Here is a 27,805-nt window from a genome sequence, read left to right on the forward strand (position 1 = left end):
ATGTGTTTGTGGAAAATGTGTAAAGGCTATAGCAGGCCAAAGCATTCCACATGCAATTAAAATGCATCATCATTTAACATATGAGTCTGCATATAGCAGCATATCCCTATAGGGTGCTTCCTATCCTTCTACCAAATATAACCACAATTCAGGACGAACAGTATGGAACAATCGTTGAACGTATTATACAATGAGTATGCCTATGCATAACACTCATTCACGTCTGCAATTAATGTTTTACATTCGTGGGGGAGGAATGTAAAGACAGTCGCACCCGTGGCCTGTTTCGCAACAGTCCACGCACAACAAGAGAACCCCAGTGATGTAACACGCAACAATGGGCCAGTAATCGATGGGATAACCTGCTTTACCTGCGACAATATGTGTAGCGATTAGCCATTTAACCATTGCAAGGAGATCCCGAGTCGCAGCCGTAGCCATGCGCAACGCACAGCCCCCCAATACAAACACATAGGCCTTCGGTTTCAGACGTATGACAAGAAATAAGGGTAGCGATAAAGGGATAAAGAAAGGCATACCTGTTCTTCCTCCGCTGTTAAACTCGCTGCCATCATTTTTTTTCTCGGATCTCAGCACACCTTGGTCAAGATGTGCCCCTCTCATGAACCGATCAAGGCGACGCAGATGAGTTTTCCTCGTGTCGTGAGGGCTTTTCAGGGGTTGTCCTTTGACGCTAAATAGTCAGCATTTCAAAAGGGTCCCGGAGAAGCTGGACATTTATTTCCCAACGAGTGTTATAACGCTGTATGGTTGTTGGACACAGATGCATTTAGTCCTTAAGCTACCTTACAAACTTAAAGAATTAAAAAAAGGAAAAAAAAAAGTCAAAAATTCTCGGCCAAATTCGCCAATGGGAAAGGACTTGATGCGCGAATAGCCAAAGGATACAGTACTGGGAACTTCACTACAGTCTACTTGCTTTTCGTATCCGACCACAGGCCTATGGATAATTGAGTCATCCATGCCATGAGTTGCAAGTTTTATCCCTAAACGTCGCCTTTATATTGTGAAGGGTAGCAGAAAAAACATCGGATGGGTTCGTATTCGGGGTGATGGCCTGCCCCCTGGCGGTCACAGTACGGCATGACAAACTCACGACATCCGCCTCCATTCATAAAAACGGCGAGTCGAATGAGGCACCAATCGTCTCACGAACACGAAAGACAGCCCATCCCACTCCAGGGGTACACTTTCACATTCTTTACAGCATTTTTTTATGGCTCAGACTGATTATTTTTGGAATACGCCTTAAACATTCCGTCAGCAGTAGGAACACACAGCAAGTTGTATTTGTCCAACTTTATATAAAAAACTATTGGCACACAGCTTTCGCCCAATCCCCACGAAACACGCAATCCAGAAGGATTGGGATGATAGTGGGGCATCAGAACATGCTCACCAGAAGATCGTGGAAGAGGGTGTGTGGGAAATGAGTGGCAACATGCATAGAAGCGCTGTTTTCTAAATAGAAAGAACAATCGATTTCCTGTTCACTTCTGACATGCTGTTGGGGACGACGTGATTGGATAAACCCCCAGGGGCTACATTGATATGTGTTTTCTATTGCCCTGTGTGTCTTTTAAAAGCGCTCCTAATTTTGGATCAATGCCATCAAATATCCCAACGGCTATGGATTTCCCTGGAAGGGAAATTTATTTCAGTGATCTCAAAGAATTCCAATGACTAGGGCTACTGTGAGGGAATGTAAGGCGGCCATGCCAAAAATATCACGTCTTCAGCGGTTATAAACAACAAATGGTTCAGCTTTTGCTGAACAGTTTAACTGAAACAAACCTTGAAAAGGCTCCTATTTCATTTAACTGAATATATGCTGGCGAGGCACAGGAGAGAAAGCAGCTCTTCTGCCTTCTCTGACAGGGGGTGTTCTCAAAGATCATAGGCCTACTGTCTTATAGTAACCTCACGTTTGTTTGTGTGCGTGCGTGCGTGTGTGTTTGAGGCCGAGAGGGCAACGTGTGACTATGGAATGAGAGGTGCAGGGTTCTTGGAAAGTGTGACGATGAAGAACGCTGTAACCACACGTGTAACGTTTTATTTCCCCTCAGAACTCTCGGTTTTGTTTTGATCTTCTTCACTGATATCAGAGATGTCAGCCTTCTTGACCCATATGGCATATCCATGCTCTTAATCACATTAAAGGAGGCACATTTAACCAATCAGCCAACCAGTAATTCATGTGAAATATTTTATTACTATTCCTTAGGGCTGCACGAACATTATTCAGGTGGAATAGAATAGAATCTTCGAGCTATCCAGTGAATCCTGTCAGTTAGAGAGAATCCACTGAATAAGTACTCACCTCAAAAGAAAAGCAAGGCACAAGTTAAAAATAATAATTTATCAATGAAGTGCAATGTGGATACACTGGATTCTCTATATAGATGGGAATAACATGAATACACCCATCGGTATGCAGAAATAAGACACTTGCATATCTTAACCTAATCGGAAATAGCCTCCTCAAATGGTGACCCTCTCACCCCAGTACAGTAAACATACCAGGTATAAGCAAAACGTTTATTTCCAAGAAGCATACAGTATAAAATAATCCATTTGTCAATTACAACCCCCCCCCCCCCCCAAAATCAGTAAAAGTCCACCGTGAATTCCCGTGAAGTCATGGAGTCATCAGAGTGGAGGATGGTAGCTCCCCGATGCAGTGGATCCAATGACACACATCCCTTTCTAGCCATTTCACCGTAGGCAGTGACTCAGGCATTGTGGCTCCGGATGCGGATGTCGTAATAGCAGGTGATTAGTTGGAACAGTAGCTGTTAGTCTACGCACTTCGCAAAGAAACTTAAATTGGTGTTTTTAGCGGTGTGCGAATTATTACTTTTTTTTTTATTTAGTGCAGAAGTGTTCTGGTGGAGTGAATTTAAAACAATTGTTTAAAAATCTAGCATTTTTCACCTAAAATTATGTGACTCAAACCCCTGATTCAACATCAAGCGCCAGTAGAAACGCCCAGTAACTCATCTCAAGATTTCCGATGGAAATCCACCTCAAAGCCCAGCGTCCGGTTTCCAGTCAGGCCGTATCCCAGAAGAGCGGCTGAGAAGGATCAAACTGGGTCTTGAGTAACACCGGGTCCGACATCCTCCCACCATCCTCCCACCGTTCGCCTCCAAGGCCGATCCGCCTCCACGCTTCCAGGGGGAGGGGAGAGGAGAGACACCGGGGCCCAGACGGCAGACATCCACCACCCTTCCAGAGTCACCGCTCAGCCCTCCATCCCGGCCTCCCCGATGACGGGGGGGGGCGGGGCCAGAGCGGCCGTCTCCGGCTCTGGCTCCGGGGCGCTGGGCGTGGACAGGTACTCCAGCTCGTAGCCGCCGTCGAGGGCCCCCGGGCGCACCTCGCTCGACGGCTTCTTGTGCTCCAGGATCTGCTGCAGCTGGTGGTCGGCGTACTCCGGCCGGGCGGTGAGGGGCCCCTCGGCCACCTGGATGCCCAGGATGTCGGGCACCATGTAGGGCCGCAGCCAGCCCACCAGCGGGGTGCTGCCCGGGGTGTAGTGGGTCTGGCGGTGGTAGAAGAGCAGGCCATCCACCTGGGAAGCACCGGGACAAGCTGGGGGTTGGCTCGAGGACGTTTTACACGTTCACACTAACACGACTCATGGTTCACACAGTGGACCGGCGTGAGGTATACAACCAGGAATACGCTGTACGCTTATTAAAGCACATGTTGTCTTATTAGTGGAAAACGTGGAACAAGGAAAAGTGTGAGAGTTGAAATGTATTCGGGTGGAAAGCATAACTTCCTGGAGCTTCTAAGGGCTGAACAAGCAAGAGTGCTTCAGTCCCTACTGCCCGCAGACCAGATCAGGCGAAAGATAAAGATTTTTTATTTATTTTTTTCTCCGTCACTTTCTTTCATTATGGAACAGATCCCTTTCCATAATGTTGTCGGACACTTGAAAAGCAAATGAGCCCAGCAGTGGCAAGAACAAGCACTTTAAGAGGACATTGCACTTTAAGAGGACATTGACGGGACCACATTGCCCAGTAGTTCACACTGCAGCCGTGAACAGGCTGCCATGACTGAAGCACTTAGGGATGGCAGATTAATCTAATTTTGATCGCGATTTCAGCATCAAATGACCACAAAACTAATATAATCTAATTTGAAATATTATTATTTATTTTTTTTATTAAATGTTTTATAGAAGGTGGAGCTCTAACCTTGCAAAATATCAGAATTTGGATTTGTTTTACCTTGTAAAAAGTACATTATTTTGGAATTGAACATTTTCTTTTTGACCATTTTGTGTATTTCTTTAAGGCAAAATTTCTCAAAGTCCTCAGTTACGAAGTGTTTTTTGGTAGAGGCACGTTGAATAAATGCATCATGTGTTCAAACTCAGAAATAATCGTTTGAGTAATCTCGATTTCAATATTGACCAAAATAATCGTGATTATGATTTTTTCCACAATCAAGCAGCCCCAGAAGCACTCCAGCTTAATACGGGAGCATCATGCCTGTCATCGTTGCCTGGAACAGTCAACTAGCCCCAAGATTATCGTTAAATAGGGTCCATGTTGAAAAAAAGTGAATTCATCCTTTGGTATTTAGTCATTTTCAAAGAACATCTGTTGAAGGACATCCGACCACATAAATAACTGGGATCTTAAACAGACACATTTGTACGCCGCACACAACTGCAAAACATTTGCTGAATAGACCAGACTCACGTCGAAGTCGTAGCCTGTGATCAGCGCCTTCTGGATGGATTCTGCAGTACATTCCGTACTTTGAAGACTCACAAACCGGAACTGTGTGGAGTCAGTAAACAAACAGCGATAGAATGCCATGTTATCCCCGAACACATTCACATGACAGGAAAGATAAACAGTCTCCAAGGAGTGTTTACTGTGAGCCTTCGGGATACCTTCAACCTTTTGACATGCATCCAGGAAAGATAAGATATTAAGATAGGTGGAAAGATATAGGCCATTGGCTAAGACCCATCGCAGCTCTACTGAATATAATAGATCTAAACTGATGCAGCTCTCTAACCTTTCAAAATATCAGAATTTGGATTTGTTTTACCTTGTAAAAAGTACTTTGTACAGTCAAATACACTGAAACATAAATATTGATAACTGATCATAAATGCAATTTTGCTTGAGTTTGGTATAAACCTGAACACAATGAACTAAATCAAAATAATATATACAACACCTCAAACCAACCTCAATAAAGCCAGAAGCATTGAGTGATGAGCAAAGTGGCTCAACGTAAGCATTGAGGGTTTTGGGGGAGGGGGGGGTTGGATACTGACCGGGTTGCGTTTCGTGATCACAGCCAGACCTTCTGCCTCCTCCACCTTGGACTGTAGCCAGTAGAAGCGGAACTCGGTCTGTTGATGACAAAACAAGCACGCCGTCTCCAAGTCATTAACGGGGAAAAATCTGCTCAGACTTAAAAAAAAGAAAGCGCGTATTGAAGTCACCGTGGGAGGGCTGACGCCCACGTGCAGAGCAAGAGGCCCTGGTGCTCGCGGAAGGGGAGGTGTTCTGAGAACAAGGGATTCTGGGTAACGGCGGAGAAGACTCACGGGGCAGTCGTACACAGGGTGGCCTCTCCAACACATGACGTCCAGCATGTAGAAGGTCCGGTCCACCTCGCTGTAGATGCAGTCCAGGATCGTGTAGTCTGTGGAAAACGGCCGCACAAGAGGTTCTTAGTATGTGGGCACCAAGACTGGTTGGGTGGAGGGTTTGAGGTCGAAACTGGCATAAAAAGGAGCAATCTCAAAACTGAAGTCGTTATAATGAAAATGAATGCCGTGCAGAGACAATAGATGATGCACACCGCTACAATGTTAGTGGTCAGACTGTTTATGCCACGTTACTGAGGAAATAAGGAAACTATCCAGTTTCATCCGATCATCAAATCCTCACGTTAATATGTACATTTCTCAAAATATTTACATTTTCCCTCTTTTAAAGGAGACTCAATTTCCATGTAGGTACAGATTACCTCCAAATGTTTTCGGTGAACTGCCAAGTTCGGAGTCAATATTATCATCAACATTACATCATCATAAACCATTTTTTTCCCCCAGCAAACATTTGGTGAGCGTTTGTCTGTTTGCTCTGTCGCTAAGCAACAGGACCCGTGGCTCCGCCCACCTTTCCCCAGGGCGGAGTTGTGGCGGTTCCCGCCGGGCAGGTGAGAGGGGAAGCGGTTGACGCAGTAGCCGCCCTTGGTGTACGCTGCAGTGGAGCCCTGCACAGAGAGACGATTCAAGATTCAACAAACTTTATTAGTTACAAACACACACAAAATGTACAGGACCGCGACAGTGATAATGCTTAACAGGATTGTGCAAAAACGACCCCAGTCACAGTATTTACGATACAAAGAGGCCGCACTTTTCCCAATAGTAGGGAAGAGATACACCCTGATGGCAGGAAAAAAAGAAACGCACACACAAACACACACTATTGATTCACTTTAGCTTTCAGCTTTTATACCCTCAAGCAAAAAGTGGTAGTTTGCAGTTTGTAACATGATGGTATTAAGTTCCCTAAGAGATTGCGCCAACACACTTGTTATTCAAGTATTTTCAGCGTCAATACCCGTTAAGTTACATACATATTGAAGAGTGTGTCAATGTGGAATCATGCCAGAGCCCTCCTTCAGCCTAGCAGTCAGGCCTCGATAGGAAAGACAAGCCTTTATAGGGGATTTTTAAATTTAGGCTGAATACTAGGAATGCAGATCCTGAATGGATGCTGGTAACTGCTACAGGATCTTCCTTCCCTTTTGTTCCCGTTTTAATTTGGGGTTGGGTTGAATTCTGGTTCATTCGGGGAAGTATTCTGAATTCTTAAAGATGGAGCATCAAAAGCAACATTTTAAATGGTGACGGATAATGTAGCTATATCTTCACATAAAACTGTTCTTCATCAGCGGCTCCTTCAAGATTTTTTCTTTGTTACTTCCTGGGAAACTAACGAACACACATTTATTTTCAAAGTAAGAGATGAGGTGCATAAGGCTCCTACCTTGGAGGCAACAATGAGTGATCTCTTCCCCACGGGACAAACCACCATTAGCCAATCAGTGTCCAGCTCTGTAGGGACATCCACCAACCACTCTGACAGCATCAGCTAAAAGAAGCACAAATACACATCCAGCATTATTCATGTAAAAAAAAGTAAACAAAGACAAGCCAGTACGATTTGTCAGAAACGATTCCACTGGATGAAAACATTAAGAGCAGAGCAACAGTGCCCCCTTTTGGCAAAAGAAGATACTTGATATCTTTTTAGTTTTATATTATTTTATTTTTGTATTATTTTTCAAAACTACCGGTGTTGCTGTAAAAAACAACAACAATTTTTCTTGTTTGGGAAGTTTACAATCCACACACAAACAACACCAACCTGGTTGGCGTAATGCCTCGGTAACTTCCTCTTCTCTATCTCCATCCCTTCTTCTTCCTCCTCCCCCTCCTCCTCCTCCTCCTTCTTCTTCTTCACGTCTCCTTCCTCCTTCTTCTCCATCTCCTCCTCCTCCTCATCACTGTCTGGCCCCGCCCAGTCTCCTTCGGCCAGACGCCGAGCGTGATTCACATAGTTGAGCCTTTTGCTGCACACACACACACACACACACACACACACACACACACACACACACACACACACACACACACACACACACACACACACACACACACACACACACACACACACACACACACACACACACACACACACACACAAAAACAATGGACGAAATGCAACAGTTGTCTAATAAAGCATAAACAAATTACAACAGTAAGACAGAATACACACGCACACACACACACATCCAACAAAATAATGGCCTAAAGGTAACAGTTGTCTAATAAAGCATAAACAAGTTACAACAGTGAGACAGGTGAGCATGTGCGTGCACGCAGATGCAAACAAACGTCTGTGTTTGCGTAAACAATCGACACAAATAACGTAGTCACCACTAAATGCTTCAGTTTTAGCTCGTTTGTTTACTAGGTTAGGTCAAAAAGCCTACAACAAGCCTGCCTATAGCTAAACATTGGGGTTTGCGAACAGAAGTTTTCATCTGGTCAACACCACCCTAACCCACAAGAGTGCAAATGAACACAGTGAGCTAAATTATCTCATGGGAACTCTTACACTTGTTGGTCTTGAATGTCATGGATCAAAGTAAACAAACTCACGTTTTCTGAAGTTCCAGGAACCGCCTGCGTCTCTCGCTCTGCTCCAACACGCTGAACTTGCTCTTGTACTGGGCCAGGCGGGGGTGGGCACTGGACGTGCTGTTGGGCACCTTGGAGACCGCGAAGCTGGCTGACAGGGCTCTGGTCAGGTCGTCCATGGTGGCAGGTGGTACTGCTTGAAAAAATAATGAGACCGATTTGAGAGTAAGGAAAAAATAGGCATTTGCGATGACTCCCGAGCTGGGTCATGTTTCAATACTGATGCAGTATGATTGTTATAAATTCTGCAGAGGTAGGTTGTGTTTTTGTTACGTCGTTTTCTGAAAGTTCGTTACATCATGACATACAACCATGAAGCAATATAAATAAATAGGTTAAAAAACTGAGTTGTCTTGTATGTTTAAGGGTTAGATTCAATATTATTTTGCAGAGCATGAGGATTGATGCGAATCTTTAATATTAAAAAGATAACTGAAACTCCTTTACATACGAATTATTTATATGGATTGTGTAAGTCACTGCTGCACGCACTGTATGTCATCTATATAATTCAGCTTATTGTTGAACACGACTGAATGAATGAAGTTCATTGAATTAAAGGCTTCCATGAAGATTTGAAAGCAGATTTGATTGGACTCTGCTAAGTTACTCCAACTGGCTTTTTGTTACGTACTTCAAACGTTACATTTGGAATACACATAGCAACTAAACTGGCAGATAACTAGTTACTACGTAGTTACACTACTACGTGTGATAAAGAAACTAGTTTATGTATCGGCCTCTTATTTATCACTCTAGAAACGTAGCACGTCCATGAGGCTGCATCTCCTGCTAACGTTGATTTCGTTAGCTATCCAACTTAGCGTTCAGAGAAAGTTACATGAATTTACTCTTTTTAGCCGAGTTACAGCACCATTATTATGGTACGTGAACCACACAATCTGTTCAGAATCAACACAGATAGATGAAATAACAAATGGAAATACATTAGCATCGATACCTTACGAGCGAGAAGCTGCAGGGACGTCAGGATGTCATTTTCCCACAGAAACCCACACGCCTCATTGGTAGTTCATAAAGCATCTGCGCTGCGCCATCTTGAGAAGGTCGTTTGGTATTATTCTAAATATGAATGTAAACAGTGAATGCAGACTATGGCTAAAGCACCTTAGCGAACAGTTATAATTAAAACAATGCGAGAATATGTCCAACCAGGAACATTTAATTTATACAAATAAAACAGGCTGTTCAAGAATACGTATGTTTATTTAATTGAGTGTACCAAACGTATGACTTAAGGTAAAAAAATATGTATCACATTTAACTTTGACTTTTGCTCCTATATTTTGACTTGAGAGGCTTTGATGGCCCATGTTTACACCGGTATATGGGTTGTTGAGGTGGACATAACCGCCCCAATATGGCGCCCTGACAGACGTATTGCTGAGAACGTATCGCGCCTATCATTGGACGTTTGATAAAAGCGTCACTCGTCATGGGCCTCACGTGAATTATAGTCCACAACAAACCGTTCCTGAGTAAATCATGTGGTGTTGTGTTACACAGAATTAAAAGCCTGAATTTGGCTGTATTACAATCATATTCTCTACTTGAACAATATTCTTGTACAACCACAAATGTATCCCTAATAAACCACAGTTTATCAATAAAAGTATATCAAAAACCCAAACATTAATGTAATTGTGAATTAGGCACATAGTCTATTTCAAACGCTCATATTATTATTATTATTATTATTATTATTATTATTATTATTATTATTATTATTATTATTATTATTTCCACGGCTGTATGAGTCAATGACGTGCTTCTCACGGTGGGGGCAGTGTTGAGTCTTTCTTGTGTTCAAAGAATGAAAGGCAGCGGCTGGGAAAAAAAAGAAAGAACTTGCCTCAATTGTCCAAGCCTAACGTCATGGAAAGACTAGTTAGTACTTTGTTGCCTAGCGCATAGACATACATCCTGGGATACATTTCTCCATTGTGTCTTGGTGATCAATAGTGGGATTGATATCACTTTGATGGCCAACTCCGCTGGTTTTACCCGAAGGCAGGACTGAAGATGCGCGAGAAGAACCTGTTTACAAAGAAAACAGAGCGAGTTTCTATCCAAGGGAATGTAGAGTCAGCCAGCTCAAAATGCAAAGGGATACCATTACCCACCCGGTCGCCCTCATCCCGAACGGGCCGACTTGTCTTGGAAACATTTCTACCGTGGATCTCTTCTAATGAACGGATGCTATTCGACTGTCGGGTGATTTAATTACGCAACTCTGCAATACTTTGTTTTGGTTGTTTTTTTGAAGGATTACTTCCAGAGGCGCAACTTTTTTTTTGTTTTTATGAACCTGTTTAGTCATGCACAATGAGCTCACAACCCATTATGTTATTACCCATGCATTGTTAAGTATGCATTACGTTTTTTAACATTTAAAACTTTTAACCATAATAAACAAACGTCATATACGAAGTACTGTATCAAAGGGGTTAAGATGACAACCGTATTCGTCACGGTTTTTATATTTGTTACCATGTAGGCATTTTCTTCTGACTTATGAGCAGTGTCTTTCAAAGTTTTGTTTAACTTTAATATTAACAGGCTGTGTTTAAATTCAGCTTCCCAAGCCATCTCAAACAGTGTTATATGGTTGAAACGAGATATGAGATCAGTGCAAATGGGATAGGTGTTTGTAACCAACAATGCGTTAAACGGTAGACAGACACGCATGAACTATGTGCTGATATCATTTCATGATTCTGGAGAAAGCTGTGCTGAACCCAAACATGTCTGTAAAAGCCAAAGCCATTTACACGTTCCAAAGTGAAAACAAGGAGGAGATCAGCATACAGGAGAACGAGGAGCTCGTCATCTTCGAAGAGAACTCTGTCGACGGCTGGCTGCAGGGGGTCAACAGCCGTGGTGAAAAGGGGCTCTTCCCGGCCTCCTACGTGGAGATCCTCCGACAGCGATCCAACTCCAACCTGACGGACAGCTCCGTCAGCCCCGCTGGCTCCCTTGGCAACGATTCACCTCACCTCCCCTCCACGCCGATCACCCCCACCTCTTTCCTGCCCCAGCAGGGTTACTACGACGACGACGACGATGACTGGGACGACTGGGACGACAGTTCCACGGTGGTGGAGGACGACGACCCTAGCCACCGCCGGAGCGGCGGCGGCGGCGGCGGCGGCGGCGGGCCCAACGGACACGCGCACCACATCCCCAACTCCAACAACCCCAACGTGCACTACCGCGCCAAGCCCCGCATGGAGAGGCAGGACAGCATCTCCAGCTCGCGGAAGGGCAGCATGGTGGGCAGGAACCTGAACCGCTTCTCCAGCTTCGTGCGCTCGGGCGTGGAGGCCTTCGTGCTGGGCGACGTGCCCATGATGGCCAAGATCGCAGAGTCGTACACCATCGAGATCGGCCCCAAGGGGCCCCAGTGGAAGGAGAGCCCCCAGCCCTTCTCCTGCTCCGTCGAGGACCCCACCAAACAGACTAAGTTCAAGGGCATCAAGACCTACATCTCGTACCGGGTGACGCCCAGCCACACCGACGGGGCCGTGTACCGGCGCTACAAACACTTTGACTGGCTGTACAACCGGCTGCTGCACAAGTTCACCGTGATCTCGGTGCCCCACCTGCCCGAGAAGCAGGCCACGGGCCGCTTCGAGGAGGACTTCATCGACAAGCGCAAGCGGCGCCTCATCCTGTGGATGAACCACATGACCAGCCACCCGGTGCTGTCGCAGTACGAGGGCTTCGAGCACTTCCTCATGTGCGCCGACGACAAGCAGTGGAAGCTGGGCAAGCGGCGGGCGGAGAAGGACGAGATGGTGGGCGCCCACTTCATGCTCACCTTCCAGATCCCCAACGAGCACCAGGACCTGCAGGACGTGGAGGAGCGCGTGGACTCCTTCAAGACCTTCACCAAGAAGATGGACGACAGCGTCATGCAGCTGACCCACGGCGCCTCCGAGATGGTGCGGAGGCACCTGGGAGAGTTCCGGAAGGAGTTCCACCGGCTCGGCGGAGCCTTCCAGGCGCTGTCGCAGGCGTTCATGCTGGAGCCGCCGCACAGCTCGGAGCCGCTGAACAACGCCATCTCGCACACGGGACGCACGTACGAGAACCTCGGCGAGATGTTCGCGGAGCAACCCAAGTTCGACCTCTTCCTGATGCTGGACAAGCTTTCGCTGTACCAGGGGCTGCTGGCCAACTTCCCTGACATAATCCATCTACAGAAAGGTAATGAGCATTCACTAGGTCGGTTTTTAAGATCATCTGACCTTTTGTTTACAGCTTTTGTGTGGAAACCTGGCGGACGATGACTGTGGAGGCCGGTGGAGGAATGGGTCCAGGATTGCCCCACAGTCACAGTCCAGTTATACTAATGCAGATATTCGGCATCATTACCAATAAGTACTTGGTAGCATGACCAGGTAGTTAGCTAACCATGGAGGTGCCAAGCCTTGAAGCAACCCAGGTGTGATTCCGGCCGTGGGTTATTTTGCCAGGTCATTCCCTCTCGCTTCTTTCTGTTTCCTGTCTCCAACTTGTTTGTAATCAAAGAAGTCGTCAGGGGATGTTTAAACTTAAACGTATCCGCAGTATTCTTCCAAGTCCTCCTTCAGTAGGCAAAAAATGGCCACATTTGTTTGAAAGTCCTTTTAATGACCTTTCCAGCTAAGAGCTGTGTGTCAACATGCCATGTCAATTTGTCTTGGGCTACTTATACTGATATAGTTCAAAGGTGTGCAACCCCTTCCCAGAAAACACTCAGTTATCATACCAAAACAATAGAGGTGATGGAAGGAAGTTTGACGTTTCAGTCAATGTGAATAGTTGAGGTTTCAAGTTGTTATAGTTTTCACCTCCTGTCCTAGTTTCACCCTCTTCACTCACACAAAAAGACATAAACAGACTCTCTCTCTCTCACTCACTCACTCTCTCATTCACACATTCACACACACACACACACACACACACACACACACACACACACACACACACACACACACACACACACACACACACACACACACACACACACACACACACACACACACACACTTCCTAGGTTGATTACCGGCAAAGTAAAAAGTTGACATTACAGGTTCTGTAATATAGCCTGAGACATACGCAAATGCATTCTGGCTCGCCCTGATGATGAAAGTAATTGGAGAAGAAGCTTAGGGTGAAATCTGATCTCTCAATGGACATTATCATGTGGTGGCTTGTCATTGTTTGTTCAGGTTCAATAGAACGTAAGGTGAAGATCATACTGATGTTGGGCGTGGGGTCACGTTTCTCCCCGAAGTGTTTATTTTCAACAAACCTAATGTGTTCTGGGGGGAAAGGAAGCTTTCATTTGAAACAGCCAGTAAAACTGGCATTTTATTCATTGGTGCTGTACAACATTCAGTGGATTATATCACTTCTGACTTTCCCTCCCAGGCATTAAACGTCTCAGATGTCCTGCCGGATTTCTCTCAGTGATTTGATTGGTTACAGATTGGATTGTTTCGTACATTCATATACATTTCTTTTCCCGGTATGCAGCAACATTTGATTGTGAAACACCCCTTATTGCCCTCCTATGAGGGCGAACAGCAGGACAGGTTAGACAGTTGTGGTTTGGTGGCTGTGATTTGGCGACTGCAAAGGCATCCTCCTTGTGAAATATCGCAGCTCGTCGACCATGCCTCGACAAGGAATCCTGCTGCTAACAGAGGCAGGGAGTGTTCTTCGTTAGATGGAACCGATAGCAGCACCGGGTGAAAGAGTTGTAGGTTATAGGTTCAGGTTAGGTTTGTACCCACTGCAGTCATTGCTTTGCGTTTAGCTCAATAGGGTCTAGCCCTGTAGCTCCCGAGAGGCAACTCAAATAAACTCAACTGACAGATTGTGTTTTTCTTTTTCAAATCCTGTGACAGGGTTTGTTCAGAAAAGTGTAGGAAAATAAACAACATAAGGAAATAACAAAAACGAACATTGTAGCTTTTAAAACAAGAACTGCCTGCCAGATGTCAGTATCCATGGTTTTCTTCTGAGGAGGTTGTTTGACTTGTTCACATTAAGGGAGGAAAAGCTTATGAAAATGTGCAGCCCTGGAAGCTGGAACAGTGCTATATACATGCAGTGTATGTTTATTTTGCTCATGTGAAAACATTTGTTCTGATACAAGCTAGTCTAGCTTCAAGTGCTAGCATTATTCCAGAATGATGATAGTAGCTTCTGGAACAAGGCTAGTTTGACCTCAGCATATCAACACAATGTGTTGCCTATAAGCCAACATTGATATAAAGCACTAAACGCCTACGCCAGGAAGGTAGCCAGCACAAAGAGGGTGTTGGTCAATGTCGGTCAAAGATTGAGCTCCAAAAGGTCATTATGCATTTGAAGTCAGTGACAGAGTACCCACCCTGTATTATGTCAACGATATTTCATATTTCCATATTGCCAATACTTTTCTACTGAGGGGAAATGAAAGAATACTTTAATTTTGGAATCTATATGTATCATGGTGTCTTTATAGAAACTAGAAACTTTGATGTGATACTTGATTTTTTGATTGGACATAATATCATTTTAAAGGCTATAGCCATGAACCCTTACTATGATTATAAGGATATAGGACAGCTTGATTGTTGACTTTTTGTTCTTGTACAATATAGGAGAGTCCTAAACAGTGTAGACTTAGATGAGTGTAGAAGAGAGAAAAAAACGTAGGAGTCCTCATTTAATTACTGTTAGCTTTCCTCTTAAGTCCTCCTCTTGACTGTGCAAAGTCAATCCTTGAAAGCTAGGTCATTTTACGAGGCTACCGTCAATATTGGCTTTATTGCAGCCCAGTGAGTCACAGTAGGTATCGCTCCCTTTGAGTTGGGTGGGGCTGTGTGATTCAGTTAAATTGCCAAAGCTTTTCGTGTCGCTTAACCAGAACTTACCTGCCAAAGCAGAGGCAACCCCAAGCTGCTGCAGGTACACCGTAAGTCTGCAGCACCTGCCTAGGCACCTCTCCAAAAATCTATAACTCCTTGATGTCTGTCGCATTGACTACAGAGTGACAGAGAGGCCACTTTGTCTTTCCTTCTATGTTTGTCATTTTTATGACAATGTGAGTGACTTCTGCTAGAGACCATGCTAAGAATCACAGACGCTGGTGCAGAAAAATTATTGCAAGCAGCGGCGAAGAGACCTATGGCAGCCATTCAACAATGAAGTCAATTGTAGACTTTTGACCCCCGCCCCTCCTGTAGAGGAACATGTGTTGACCAGCGGGGCTAGTGTTGCAGCTGAGGCAACACTCAAAAAACAATGAAACCCATGTTAATCTGTTTCCTCATTTCCGCCCTTCTTCATTGATACTACGCTGCCGCACTCCATACTACCGGTACTTAGGCCCAATCCCATTTCTACCCCTTACCCCTTCCCCTTACCCCTCCCCCTTGTTTTGAAGGGGTAAGGGGAAGGGGGAAGGGGAAGGGGTAAGGGGTAGAAATGGGATTGGGCCTTACAATTGTTAAATCATGAGCAGATTAAATGACAGTGACAGTGATTTCAATCCATATTTATATTGTGAATGTGCAGTTATGGGGCTTCTAAGTCAAAGCTCTTGGCTGGGACTCAAACCCCCTAACGACTGCAGTGACTACAGTAAGTTATATCTCGTGAATTTAAACTCATGAATGTAATGTAGATGCATCTGATCTGCACCTGTAAGCGCGGTTCTGGAGACTGCATGTGGCACCAATAAAACAAGGCATAGTGTTTGAGGTTTGAGGCTTTGTGTGCTTATATATGGTTGTGGTAGAGGCAGACATTGTTTTAATTAGCTTAAAAATCTCACTTTGTATCTCTCTTTTTGACTCTATGCTGTACATTCGTCAGTATAATGTCTGCATGCCACAAGCCTATGTACAATGTTTCATTGTGCAATTTCCCCCTTGTCTGTTTCCATAGTCCGTCTTCTTTAATCTCGGGTAGGCCCCTCGAGGGACTGTAAATAACAATCATATTTCTGTCCAGCTGCCCTGGCTTCATTACTGAGCACAGAGTTCTGCATTACGTTATGCTACAGAACATTACGGCATTATTCCACCCAGCAGAGCACAGCTCACCGAAACAGCTTAAAACTATTACACCTTTTAAAACTCAGATGTTGGATCGCTGGATCCTCTGCCAAACTGTCTCATATGAAAACAGAAACACTGGTGGAGTTACAGACTATAATATCTCCTGCAGCAGGGGTGGAGCGAAGCCTACAGGTGGCATCCAGGTGTAGCTTTTAACAGAGATGGTCCCTCCAGACTCAATGGTTCTGGCCCCGCTTCCGAGAGGTCAAGACTGTTTGTGTGCTTTGGACTTTGTTTGTGTACTTGTATACAGCATCGCATTCCAAGCCACTATCTTGGTCTTTTTTTCCCACCATTATAATTAGACTAATAACCACTGGATGCTTGGTTTATTCTAGAATGTTTGGTAAAGAAACAATCCAGACGGCAAGCTTGAAAGTCTTCTACGGAACCTTAGGTCACGTGATCAGAACCCTCCAATAGGAGCAGCTGACCATAGGGGCTCGCCGAACCTCACAGCAGGTTATTTTGTATGCTGTGTGTATCCTGCAGAGTGCAGATGTGTTGGCAGGGCAGGGAATGGAGCGGGGCCAAGAGAGAACTCAGGCAGACCGGAAAATACTGTCTGGACCAGGAGGCTGTGAAGGGAAACCCTAAAGCATCGATCCACGGTGGTGAAAAGATGATTTACTGATGAGATCCATTGGTCTTCTCAGTAGTTGGCCAGATTCTGTGTTGGGGACAATTTAAGAAACCCAGAGACAATATAGAATAAGATAGTTCCAGATTTACATCAAACTTCACACAAAAGCTTGAAGTGTGTGTGTGTGCGGGTGTGCGTGCTTGCGTGCGTGTGCATGTGAATTTGCATGAAGAAGTCAGAAGCATCTTAAAGCAGAGCTCTGTTTCTCAGTTTATATCAAGTACCAATACCAACCGGTTTCAAATCTGCAAGTCGGGTGTGTGAGGGTTGGGCATACCTCCTACCAGCGGAACAGCTGCTGAGAGTCTGCGGGCACTGGCTGTCGAAAGCTGTTATCTGACGTGAAAACATTAGGAATGAGGCATCAGATAACGTTGCATTGTTGTAAAGAGGGGGATGTGTGGTGCAACAGGCAAATGAGGTGTGGTCCAGGCTAATTTGCCTTTCAGAATTCCTTTCAGTCTGTTTGTTTATCCGGGACTGTGCGTGACTGTTTTCTGTTCCGTCTTGTACAATGAAGCATTGTGATAATAAACAGTGAGTTCAACTAAAGAGATGCTTTAATTCAAAATAACACCCTGTGTAGATGAGATGAGACCCTGTGTCTCTAAAGAACAGATAATTCTTCGGATATACAGGGATCTGCAGTGTTACAGGTAGACTGCAGACTTTGGGGTTCGAACTCAGGACCTTTCTGACCGATCCACTGACTAGATGATCCTACTATACACACCAGTGTCAGTGGTGAGGAAAAGGCTAAATGGTTTTCTGGCACGGGCCCTTTAACGTTGACCTAATTGGACGGAAAACTAAGCGCTATTAATCTGTCAAGTGAGGCGCCGGGCAGTTCCATTCAGCAGAAGGGCTGCGTTTAGGGGAACACAACGGCCAGAAACCAACCTGCTTTGTGCGGTTGGTATCAGGGCGATCTGGTGACCTGTTATGCAAGGAGAAATCTGAGCCCGCGGCCGGCTCGGGTTTGTTACCAGCAGTGCCCGGTGTCATTGGCTCTACCGTGTCAGGGGCCAGTGATGATGTGGGGGTCATGGTGTTCCGCCCCCATCTGAAGGAAGGGTACCGGGTTTGATTCCCTAATGTAGCCTGCCTGTAGGCCTCCTTAAGAAGAGATGGCTTACCTGATCCGTGAACTTTGAACTTTTGGTCAGTTGCTTTGAATAAAAGGCTAGAGTAGTTAATAGTCATTTGACAAAATTGAAAGCTTATAAAATAAAAGGGAGGGAAGCGGTCAATTGTAATGCCTGCAGTCTGAGGTGTATATGTTATGTCGTGCATGGATCTACCCATCCCTCTATCGCTAGCAATCCTATCATTGGTGGAAACAGCATTGTATGAGGGATGTGCTCTGCAGCGCTGTCATCATTAATTAAATAGGTTGCTTGACTTGTGTTGACATTTGTTTCTCTCCTATGGCAACACACAGTGCATACATAACTGGTTCTGTGGGAATCTTGGGCGTCAGAGGAACTCCATGCCTGTCATGAAACAGATCAAACAAACTAAATGTAATGCTGTTCATCATCGGTGTTGGCTTACGCAGATACAAAAAAAAACAACATGTTAGTCATTTAGCACGTCTTCCCAATAAATTGACATTGTGTTGACGTATACACAATAATCTACAATACAGCCATTCACTTCATGTGCATCCATAGCGAACACCAAATGGACTTGAATGACATAAGCTCGAGAGCTCCCTGGCTGTGACACTAGGTCTCATTCAACATATTTTGATGGCTACCAGTAGCAACCAGTGGTGTCTTTAGAGTGAAAAGAATTTGGCTCTGCCATTTGTCCTCACATAAATCTTGAGAATGGCTATGTCTTGTTTTCACACACAAACACACACACACACACACACACACACACACACACACACACACACACAGTCTTCCCACAAGCGCATGCATTCCTTGCTGCAATTGCCTATGGCTTGTCCTTTTCAAACTGAAGACCTTTACAGAGTGCTTGACTAATTGATGTCACCGTACTACTTTTATTCTTTTCCTCTATATCCTTCTTGTCCTCCCTCCTTCCTTCCTTCCTTCCTTCCTTCCTTCCTTCCTTCCTTCCTTCCTTCCTTCCTTCCCTCCTGCCTTCCCTCCTGCCCTCCCTCCCTTCCTTCCTTCCTTCCTTCCTTCCTTCCTTCCCTCCCTCCTTCCCTCCCTCCTTCCTTCCTTCCTTCCTTCCCTCCCTCCCTCCCTCCCTCCCTCATTCCTTCCTTCCGTCTTTTCGGTTCCCCCACATTATTTGCTTCAATCATTCCCTTCCTTCCCCCCTTCCTTCTTTCCCTCCCTCCCTCTCTCCCTCCTTCCTTCCCTCCCTCCCTCTCTCCCTCCTTCCTTCCCTCCTTCTCTCCTTCCTTCTTTCCCTCCCTCCCTCCCTCTCTCTCTCCCTCCTTCCTTCCCTCCCTCTCTCCCTCCTTCCTTCTTTCCCTCCCTCCCTCCCTCCCTCCCTCCCTCCCTCCCTCTCTCCCTCCTTCCTTCCCTCCCTCTCTCCCTCCTTCCTTCTTTCCCTCCCTCCCTCCCTCTCTCCTCCCTCCCTCCTTCTTTCCCTCCCTCCCTCCCTCTTTCCCCCCTCATATGGGAGCCCCTGCCTCAGCCTACACTTCTGTCTGCTCTCTGTGACTATTAAGGGATGGCGGGACAGGTTTGAGGTCCTGTTATTTACCCTCAGTAAAGTATAGTGGTGCGCCCCCTCACCACGCCAGCAGAGCAAACACTGGTGTATCAGCCATTATAGGGATCCCCACCTCCGCCATCTTAGAATTCTTGTGTCTCTTCACCCATTGTTATAAATACGATTAACGCATTCCATGTCATACAACCTTAACATCTGTAAGATAATGGTGATAGATAGTAGAAGTAGGCAGGAGAAGTCCTAATTTACTAATCTACAAGTTATTTTTCTTTTGTACATTTGTGAGTGCGTAAAATGACATCGTGACATCAAAGACTGCTCAAGGTTTTGAGTCTCGCAAGTGTTATTATTAATATTATGCTGATGTCACTGTTGACCTCAAATCGCAGTCATGCTCCCCATTCTCATTGGCTTGTTGTGGTTGCTAAACACGTTTTTAGGAACAAATCCCGGAGGTCATACCCGAATGCCTGTCAAATGAATCTTCTGTTCGGCATTATAATAAAACTCCCACAAAACACACACACACACACGCACAAAAACACACACATCAGAATAACAGTGTCAAGGCATGATGCATTTGCTGCACGCAAAACTTTTGTATTTATTTTCATTGGTTTCACTGGTTTTAATTAAAAGGATGTGGTGTTTGGGAACATCCCATTTTACATCATCATCTCATCGTCATTTAGGGGACGCTTTCAAGTGTCCATCAGACATTTAAATTGAGTCATGTCACAGATATGCTTTGTCCACAGAGATGTAGAAGTGAGGCCGAGATCAATCATAGTTTACTTTAAAAAAATGGAGCAGCTGCAAAAAGAAAAACATAAGAGCTGACCTAGTTAAAAAAAAAAAACTGAATAGCGTGCAGCGTAACCATAGGAATCTGAAAGAAACAAGGTCAGTCTTCCAGAATCCACCACAACATAACATGTCAACAAAGTACGCTCCAGGCCAGTGTCTCCGCAATGGGGGCTGTGGACCCACAGTGTTATTGGAAAGCTTTGCAGGGGGTACTTGGAACATTTATACAAACAAGGAGAAAGGAGACTACAAAAATGAAGGCTAAAACCAAAACACCAAAATAGAGATTGTGATTCTCTAGAGCTAGACAAATATGCATCGGGGTACGTGTGTTTTGTGGACATTCAGGATTAAAACCCAAATCTACGACGTTCCAGCTGGGAGACTTACACCCTTCACCTCCCAGTAAGATCCCGGGCCCTGGACCCGTTGGCTCGTTCAACTCTGTCCACCCCCGACCGGGTTTGTTTGTCTACGTATTTTTAGGAGGGTTGGGGATTTTTCCAGGTTGGAAAGGCAGGATGTGGGATGGATATGGACAGTGCTGTAGAAGCAAGTCATCGGTCAGCATTCCTGCTCAGCAATCCCCCGTGGATGCACGAAGAACTAAAAACAGAGGGGGGGTGGTTCTGTTCTGAGCATTCGTTATCATTGGAACAATGGCCAGAGGAGCGTGAAAACCGTTCCAAGTTTTTAACCTGATTCCGTGTTCTGTGTCCGATGTCAAAAGAGATGATTTACTCTGTGACGGGATTATGGGGGCGAATTTAAGTACACGGGTTACGTCACATGTAGACATTCCTGTGTGTTAACTTGGCGTCTCTTGGTTTATCTCTCAAAGAGATCGGCTGAGGTAAACACTGTGAGCTGACTCAGCATGCTCCAGTTCCTCCTGCTTTTTGTTGCTGCTTGTCAATCCCCAAGGGTTTTGACCCTGACTTTAAACTCTGTCAGTGTTGCGCAAGACCTGATTTAGCATTCTTTCACTGGTTAATCATGTTTTCCTCTTCTCTTCTCCTTTCCTCCTCATCTCCTGCCTTTTCTATCCCTTTTTCAATCTCAGTATTTACACGGAACGACCATCACAGCTGACGGCAAAGAATTTGATATTGCCGCAATGTTTTTGTATGTTTTGTACAGTCATCAACTTTTTGGAAAAAACACACAGACACACACACACAGAGACAGAGAGACAGAGAGAGAGACAGAGACAGAGACAGAGAGAAGTGGTATCACCAGTTCAATGTGGTACTTGACACGGAGAGAGAAAGCACCCACGAGCTCTCTGCTCCTATTGGTCAGTGATTCTCTGTAGTCACGAGCCACATCTGTTCCCAATGGGAAAATGCCTCTATTTACCATCCAACTGGAAATAGTTAAACTATTGTGTAGCACCGAATTCAGCAAGCCGTTATTGAGGTTTGTCGTCCTTTTGTTTAGTTGTTCCTTAAACCACCATTTAGCTAAATATACACTTATACCCACCGCCAGATACGTGATAAGGGAATAAAAAAAACGTCAAAATGGGACGAATTACTGAAATATGGCTTTAAGCCACACTTTATCGTTGAGTGGGGTTTATCTCCTGAAGACCAAAGTGGGTTCAGAAATGTTCCCTCTGCTGATAAAGGGCTCCGGCCTCACTTTCGGTTTGAAGGCCAACGCCAAGGCTGCTCTTATCAGGGATGTGAATAGGAAGCAGATGGAGGTGGAGACATGCAATCAGCGTGTGAGTCTGTGAGAGACCATAAGGGTGCGAGGAATTGTTGTGTCTCGTGCAAATGTGTAGCATTCTAGTGTTCTGGTGCATGATGGATTATCACAAGATTAGCTGGCGGTTCGTCTTTGTTGTTCACCAAAGACATTCAGTCTGATATGTCAAACCCACGCATATATACACGCGCGCGCACGCACACACACACACACACACACACACACACACACACACACACACACACACACACACACACACACACACACACACACACACACACACACACACACACACACACACACACACACACACACACACACACACACACACACACGGTTGATATTTAAGACAAAGTTACAGGCCGATTTCAGTGGCAGTTTATGCGATACATTATTGCTGCTATATATTCATGCACGAAAAAATACTTTTCCATGTGTGCCTGTATTTTAATGAATCCTATCCTAATCCTATTTCTTAATTCAGGGTAATTACAACCTGCTGTCCAATAACCTGAGTTAAACTTGATCCCTATCGAGTTGTTAAACAAACACAATGATTTAATTTGGCCTTTTCTGTAGGAAGTTGGAACCACAGGCTCACTTTATAAATAAGCTCAAAACTAAAGTGGGATCTGTTGAAACCGCTGTTGCTGCTTGTGTTTCTGCAAGAGCAACGCTTGGTCGGTGAAGAGATTGCGACGCTAGAGGCTAGGGTGAAAGCTACGCGGGTTGAGCTTCCCCCCTGCCGTAGCCGTAGCGTACCTCACACACCTGGGGTGTAGCTATGACAACCCTGTGTGTGGATTAACCGCTTTGGATTAACCGGCCAGATGGATTTCAAAAAAACATCTGGGACGAGCGGCCCAGAAGAAGAGTCGTCAGAATTGATCCTTGAGGAATGACGTTCTGTTTTTGAGGGTGATCAGTGTGTGGCTGCCTCCATCACGCTGCAAAGAACAGAAAACAGCTTGGATGTATCAAAGGACCACTATTGACCGAGGAGGGGATCAGGGGCTCAGCGGATTCCTGTGTTCAGCCCGCCAGAAGTGTGGTCATATAACTCAATGTCCTCCATGGCCACTTTCTCCCTCATGCCTTTCCTCCTCCCTCTGTCCATCGGTCTGTCTGCCTGTCTGTCTGTCTGTCCGTCGGCCGCTCCCCCTTCAACACAAGTCCACCGTGACTCAGCACATTGTAGACATGTCTGTCGCTCTACTGGAAGAAGCCATTCTTCTTTGTTTTTGTTCCCTCTCTGGCTTTCTCCGTCTCCTTTTTCCTTCTCCTCCCATTCCTCTATTCCTTCCACTTTGTTCTCCTCTCTCGCTCCTTCTCCTCGGTCCTCTCCTCCCTCTCTCCTCTTCCTGGCTCTCTCGCTCCTTCCCTTTTGTTTTCTACATTATTCCACTCTGGTTTCCTCCCTCCTCGCCCTCGCTCTCTCCCCTCCTCACCCCTCCTTCCCCGCTCTCCCCTTCTCTCTCCTCTGCTTTCTTCCCCATCTGTCCACTCTCCCACCTCCCTCCTTTCCCCTCAAAACCTCTGGAGTTTCCCCCAGCTCAGAGACGGGAAGCCGTCGCATGCATGATAATTCTTTCTACACGGCGGTGCTCAGTCAGGAAAACATGTGGTAGCCCAGCTAGTGCCTTCTGGTCGGGCAAGGTAAACAACGCCCAGTAGCTCCCCCAAGACTAGCAGCGTTTCTGTCAAATTGCTTTTGCTTATCCCCGTGGGAGAGAGGGCAGAACCGTCTGGTTGATGAGCCGTGTCCGCTGTTCATCCTTCATCGCGGTGCGGACAGGAACATGACCATCTCCCCCCCCCCCCCCCCCCCCTAACCCCCGGCCCTCCCCCCAGACAGAGAGACATGCCTTCGCTCTGAGCTGGTGGAGAAGATTTACAGGAGGAGGAGATGTTGAACTGGGGTTGCTTTGGAGACGTTGATCCACACACACAAACACACACACACGTGCGTGCACACACACACACACACACACACACACACACACACACACACACACACACACACACACACACACACACACACACACACACACACACACACACACACACACACACACACACACACACACACACACACACACCTTCCTCTACAACACGCCCCCCCCCCCCCCCCCCCCCCATCCCCCACTGAAACACTCGTGGCAATGTACGTTCTGTTCTGTCGCGTGTGGGAAACATTGAATGTAGGTCAAAGCGAAACCCTCCTCCATCCACTTCGTTGGAAGCAGACCTGAACCGACGTGGTCGGGTCATTCCCACACTCCGGACAGAAATTCCAAGGGGGCCCTTGACCGAGCTCGTAAATACCGGTGTGTCGGAAGGACGCGACGCGGGGGCCGCGAAGCTGGACCAGGGACGGCCCTGGGACGCGGCGACGCAGGCGGCAAAGCGTTTAGCGCCGTCGCCCTAGAGACCCTGTAAGGACAGGCTGTGGTCGTACCCGCCCCAGACTGCTTCCTGTGGAGATGAAGGGGGGGGGGGGGGGGGGGTTCTGGTCATGTGACTGTAACTGATTGGCTCCGCTGACCTCGTCTGGCCTCGTGCCAGAGGCCCCCTCGTTCCTGTCTGGGGAAGGGGTGATGCGGACCCGGTCGTCTGCAAGGGGCTACACCTTGTTCTTGTCAAGGTAACTTAATCAGATCCGGGCCAAACATGATTAGAATGAGGAATAAACAAACCGCATATACATCACCGCAAGACCGCAAGAGTGTGTGTGTGTGTGTGTGTGTGTGTGTGTGTGTGTGTGTGTGTGTGTGTGTGTGTGTGTGTGTGTGTGTGTGTGTGTGTGTGTCAATGGAACAGTTAGCCTGTTTGTTGGAGTATGCATACACTTTGGCGTGTTTGTGTGTGTGTGTGTGTGTTGGTGAACTTGCATGTGGGCATATAAGGGAATTTGTATGTGTGTGCGTGTGTATTTGCACATGTGTGCATATAAGCATATGTTTCCGTGTGTGTGTGTGTGTGTGTGTGTGTGTGTGTGTGTGTGTGTGTGTGTGTGTGTGTGTGTGTGTGTGTGTGTGTGTGTAATTGTAGCGGGAACGCCCATGATGTCACCGGTTAGTACTGGATCAGCACCACTATGTTGAAACCGTAGACCGTCATGAAAATGGGTTGGAACTCTTAACGCAGGGCAGGAGACGTAGTGCCTCAACGCTCGCATCAACGGCGCCATACACAGACGCTCGTAAACCTTTCTTTACATTGAAGAGTGGAACCACCCAAAGAGTACCAACATGTTTTTAGCTTGGTCGCCTTTCAATTGAGTTGATGTAAACTATTTAAATCTTTCACAAGACGTTTCTCGAGGGGCCTTTCTTCAATTGTTTACAACAGAAGGACTTCAGTATAATATTATTAACCTAACCCTACCATCGTCATAACCACAACCACAGAAAAGGACCTCAAGAGTTTATACAACAATGCTTTGTTTGAGACTTGTTTTTCACGACGAATCCCATTTCAAACATTGTTAGCAAAGCTAATTTGTATGATCAACATACGGTGTAATTGCAAATTGCTTGTACCCTTTTGAATAAAACGGTGACTGAATATTCCAAACATCATGGAAAGTTTCTACTTTGCCTGCTGCGAGAAGTGTGCGAGCCGTCTCTAGTGTCTATTTCTTGTCGTCTTGGCTTCTCACTGGTCCAACATCTGCATCGTGTGCCGGATAATGGGCTAGTGATAATCTGGCTAAACTCGAAGATAGACTCATAGGAAGTAATACATGTATAAAAGAGTGGTTGAACGGGGGAGGGGTGTGAGTCTGTGTGGTAGGGGCAGGGACTGGTCATTCAAAGACATTGACTTGGCTGTGCTACACTAGAACAAGCTACAGGACGCTCGCTGGCACCAGGAATGGAAAAGGGTTATGACAACATAAAAGCAGATGTGATGATCAGAAAGTCCTGGAACCAATTTGTTCGAGTCCAAGCCTAAAACAAAGATGGATTTATACATCCATCCATCCATCCAGGCTCAACCTCTTATGAGAACAATTCATAAACAGACTTGTGGGGACTGGATGCATAGTTTGTCGCCACTGATTGTAGGCTTGCATTGTACTCTGCCTGACCTGTAAAAGTCTCTTTGGACAAAAGTGTCAAATGACTTAAATGCATGTTAGAAGTGTACAGATTTTTTATTTTTCAACTATTTTATCCGTTAGTTTTTTTCTCCCACATGCATAAGGGTCTTGCCTTTATCAAGTTGATGGGGGAGAATCCTGTTCTAATTAATTGATGAAAGGAACATCTCCTATATAACCTTTCAATTTAACCATTGAGTATTTAAGTTGTTCACGCTATGAAACGAGCCCAACTCACAGTGTGTGTCGTTCTGTGTCCTGTGTGTGCGGCAGGAGCCTTCGCCAAGGTCAAGGAGAGCCAGAAGATGAGCGACGAGGGCAAGATGGAGCAGGACGAGGCCGACGGCATCAGGAAGCGCTGCCGCACGGTGGGCTTCGCCCTGCAGGCCGAGATGACCCACTTCCACCAGCGCCGCGAGGTGGACTTCAAGGACATGATGCAGGCCTACCTCAAGGAGCAGATCGCCTTCCACCAGCGCGTGGTGCAGCAACTGGAGCGCACGCTGCGTATGTACGACAGCCTGTGAGGATCCAAGATGGCCGTCCTCCCTTGATGCCAAAAAATTAACTACAACTGAAAAACGTCGCAAAGAGGGAAAGCACGAAGATGTGAACCTTTGGCTTAGATTTTTTTTGATTTTTCTTACGGAGAAATCTGGATGTTTTTATGGATACGAAGAGGACTATTTTATTTTGTGCTTTGTTTATTTTTACCGAACAGTGGACTTTAATGAACAGTCGTTGTTGAAGAGCCTTGGGAAGTCGCGTGTGAGAGGGTTCTCCGCGGAGCCGTCGGGTTTGGAACAGATCGGGTTATGAAGAGTCTTACTGTGTTCTGCCGGCAGTAGATAGGCGCTGTTGCTCTGGCTAACCCGTACGTCTCGTTTCGTATTAATATGACACTTTAGACGAGGTGGTGGTAATGGATCAAAATTAATAAAAATAGGTTTTCAATTGTTCGTGGAATTTAGTCCTCCTCGACTGCTTTTATTGTGCGACGATTCAAAGCCATAAGATGGAGCGGGAGCCTGAAATGCTCCGCTAATTCCGCAACACCGTGCACTTTTTTTTATTTTTTTACGACGGTTTGATGTCAAATCCTTTAACAATAAGCAAGTCACATGTCTTAACGTTATTTTGAGTCTTCCATTTTAGATCGGATTGCAGCCACAAATGGCCGACCGAGTCAAAAGGTGGACGGCGATAAGATCGAGGGGGGGGGGGGGGGGGGGGGGGCGGCGGTGTAACTGTCTGAGACCACTCACCATCGCCTCCTGTTGTCCAGGTAGAGGACTCGTCTTGCTCAGGTGTACACTACATTCATTATTTAATGCCTGTAACGGTTCATCTCTTTACACCAAGTCACTGCTGTGTGCCTTTCCTCCCTCTGCACCAATCCAAAGTCAGACGGAAATACCAATGTAGTCATTTTGTATGTGACCGTGCCTGTTACGAGTAGGGAACATGTTTGGCTGGGATTT

At 45.9% G+C, this 27,805-nt stretch overlaps 3 protein-coding genes across 5 annotated transcripts in view; 1 reads left to right on the forward strand and 2 right to left on the reverse strand.

Annotated features, from left to right (window-relative positions):
• ptpn9a (protein tyrosine phosphatase non-receptor type 9a) overlaps positions 1-1,117 on the reverse strand; it is a 19,798-nt gene extending 18,681 nt beyond the window's left edge. Inside the window, exon 1 of the mRNA XM_056598812.1 lies at positions 540-1,117. Coding sequence (XP_056454787.1) covers positions 540-575 — 36 coding nt within the window. The 5' untranslated portion in view covers positions 576-1,117. The remainder of the gene's footprint in view (positions 1-539) is intronic.
• Positions 1,118-2,553: 1,436 nt separating this feature from the next.
• On the reverse strand, positions 2,554-9,320 carry snupn (snurportin 1). 3 transcript variants are annotated; one of them, XM_056599445.1, is made up of 9 exons: positions 9,240-9,320; positions 8,240-8,414; positions 7,443-7,647; positions 7,062-7,166; positions 6,183-6,279; positions 5,606-5,703; positions 5,330-5,407; positions 4,740-4,820; positions 2,554-3,595 (listed from the first exon to the last, which is right to left on the reverse strand). In XM_056599445.1, the coding sequence occupies exons 2-9, from the start codon at positions 8,395-8,397 to the stop codon at positions 3,266-3,268; spliced, it is 1,152 nt and encodes a 383-aa protein (XP_056455420.1). In that variant the 5' UTR covers positions 8,398-8,414; positions 9,240-9,320; the 3' UTR covers positions 2,554-3,265. The 3 variants fall into 3 exon arrangements, with proteins under 3 accessions (XP_056455420.1, XP_056455421.1, XP_056455422.1); XM_056599446.1 differs by having other exon boundaries at positions 2,618-3,595; positions 8,240-8,411; positions 9,240-9,307; XM_056599447.1 differs by having other exon boundaries at positions 2,618-3,595; positions 8,240-8,411; positions 9,245-9,269.
• A 788-nt stretch (positions 9,321-10,108) lies between these two features.
• snx33 (sorting nexin 33) lies at positions 10,109-27,548 on the forward strand. Its single transcript, XM_056598353.1, has 2 exons — positions 10,109-12,508; positions 26,598-27,548. The coding sequence occupies exons 1-2, from the start codon at positions 11,011-11,013 to the stop codon at positions 26,849-26,851; spliced, it is 1,752 nt and encodes a 583-aa protein (XP_056454328.1). The 5' UTR covers positions 10,109-11,010; the 3' UTR covers positions 26,852-27,548.
• Positions 27,549-27,805: the final 257 nt, after the last annotated feature.

The sequence above is a fragment of the Gadus chalcogrammus genome, chromosome 9, assembly GCF_026213295.1.
Source record: "Gadus chalcogrammus isolate NIFS_2021 chromosome 9, NIFS_Gcha_1.0, whole genome shotgun sequence".
Classification (NCBI taxonomy): Eukaryota; Metazoa; Chordata; class Actinopteri; order Gadiformes; family Gadidae; genus Gadus; species Gadus chalcogrammus.

Excerpts from the sequence above, each read along its gene's own strand:
- snupn (XM_056599445.1), bottom strand. The coding sequence starts at position 8,397 with ATGGACGACCTGACCAGAGCCCTGTCAGCCAGCTTCGCGGTCTCCAAG. Across the intron at positions 4,821-5,329 it reads TGATCACGAAACGCAACCCG|TTCCGGTTTGTGAGTCTTCA; the intron begins GTCAGTATCCAA and ends GACTCCACACAG. Across the intron at positions 3,596-4,739 it reads TCACAGGCTACGACTTCGAC|GTGGATGGCCTGCTCTTCTA; the intron begins GTGAGTCTGGTC and ends GGTGCTTCCCAG.
- snx33 (XM_056598353.1), top strand. The coding sequence starts at position 11,011 with ATGATTCTGGAGAAAGCTGTGCTGAACCCAAACATGTCTGTAAAAGCC. Across the intron at positions 12,509-26,597 it reads CATAATCCATCTACAGAAAG|GAGCCTTCGCCAAGGTCAAG; the intron begins GTAATGAGCATT and ends TGTGTGCGGCAG.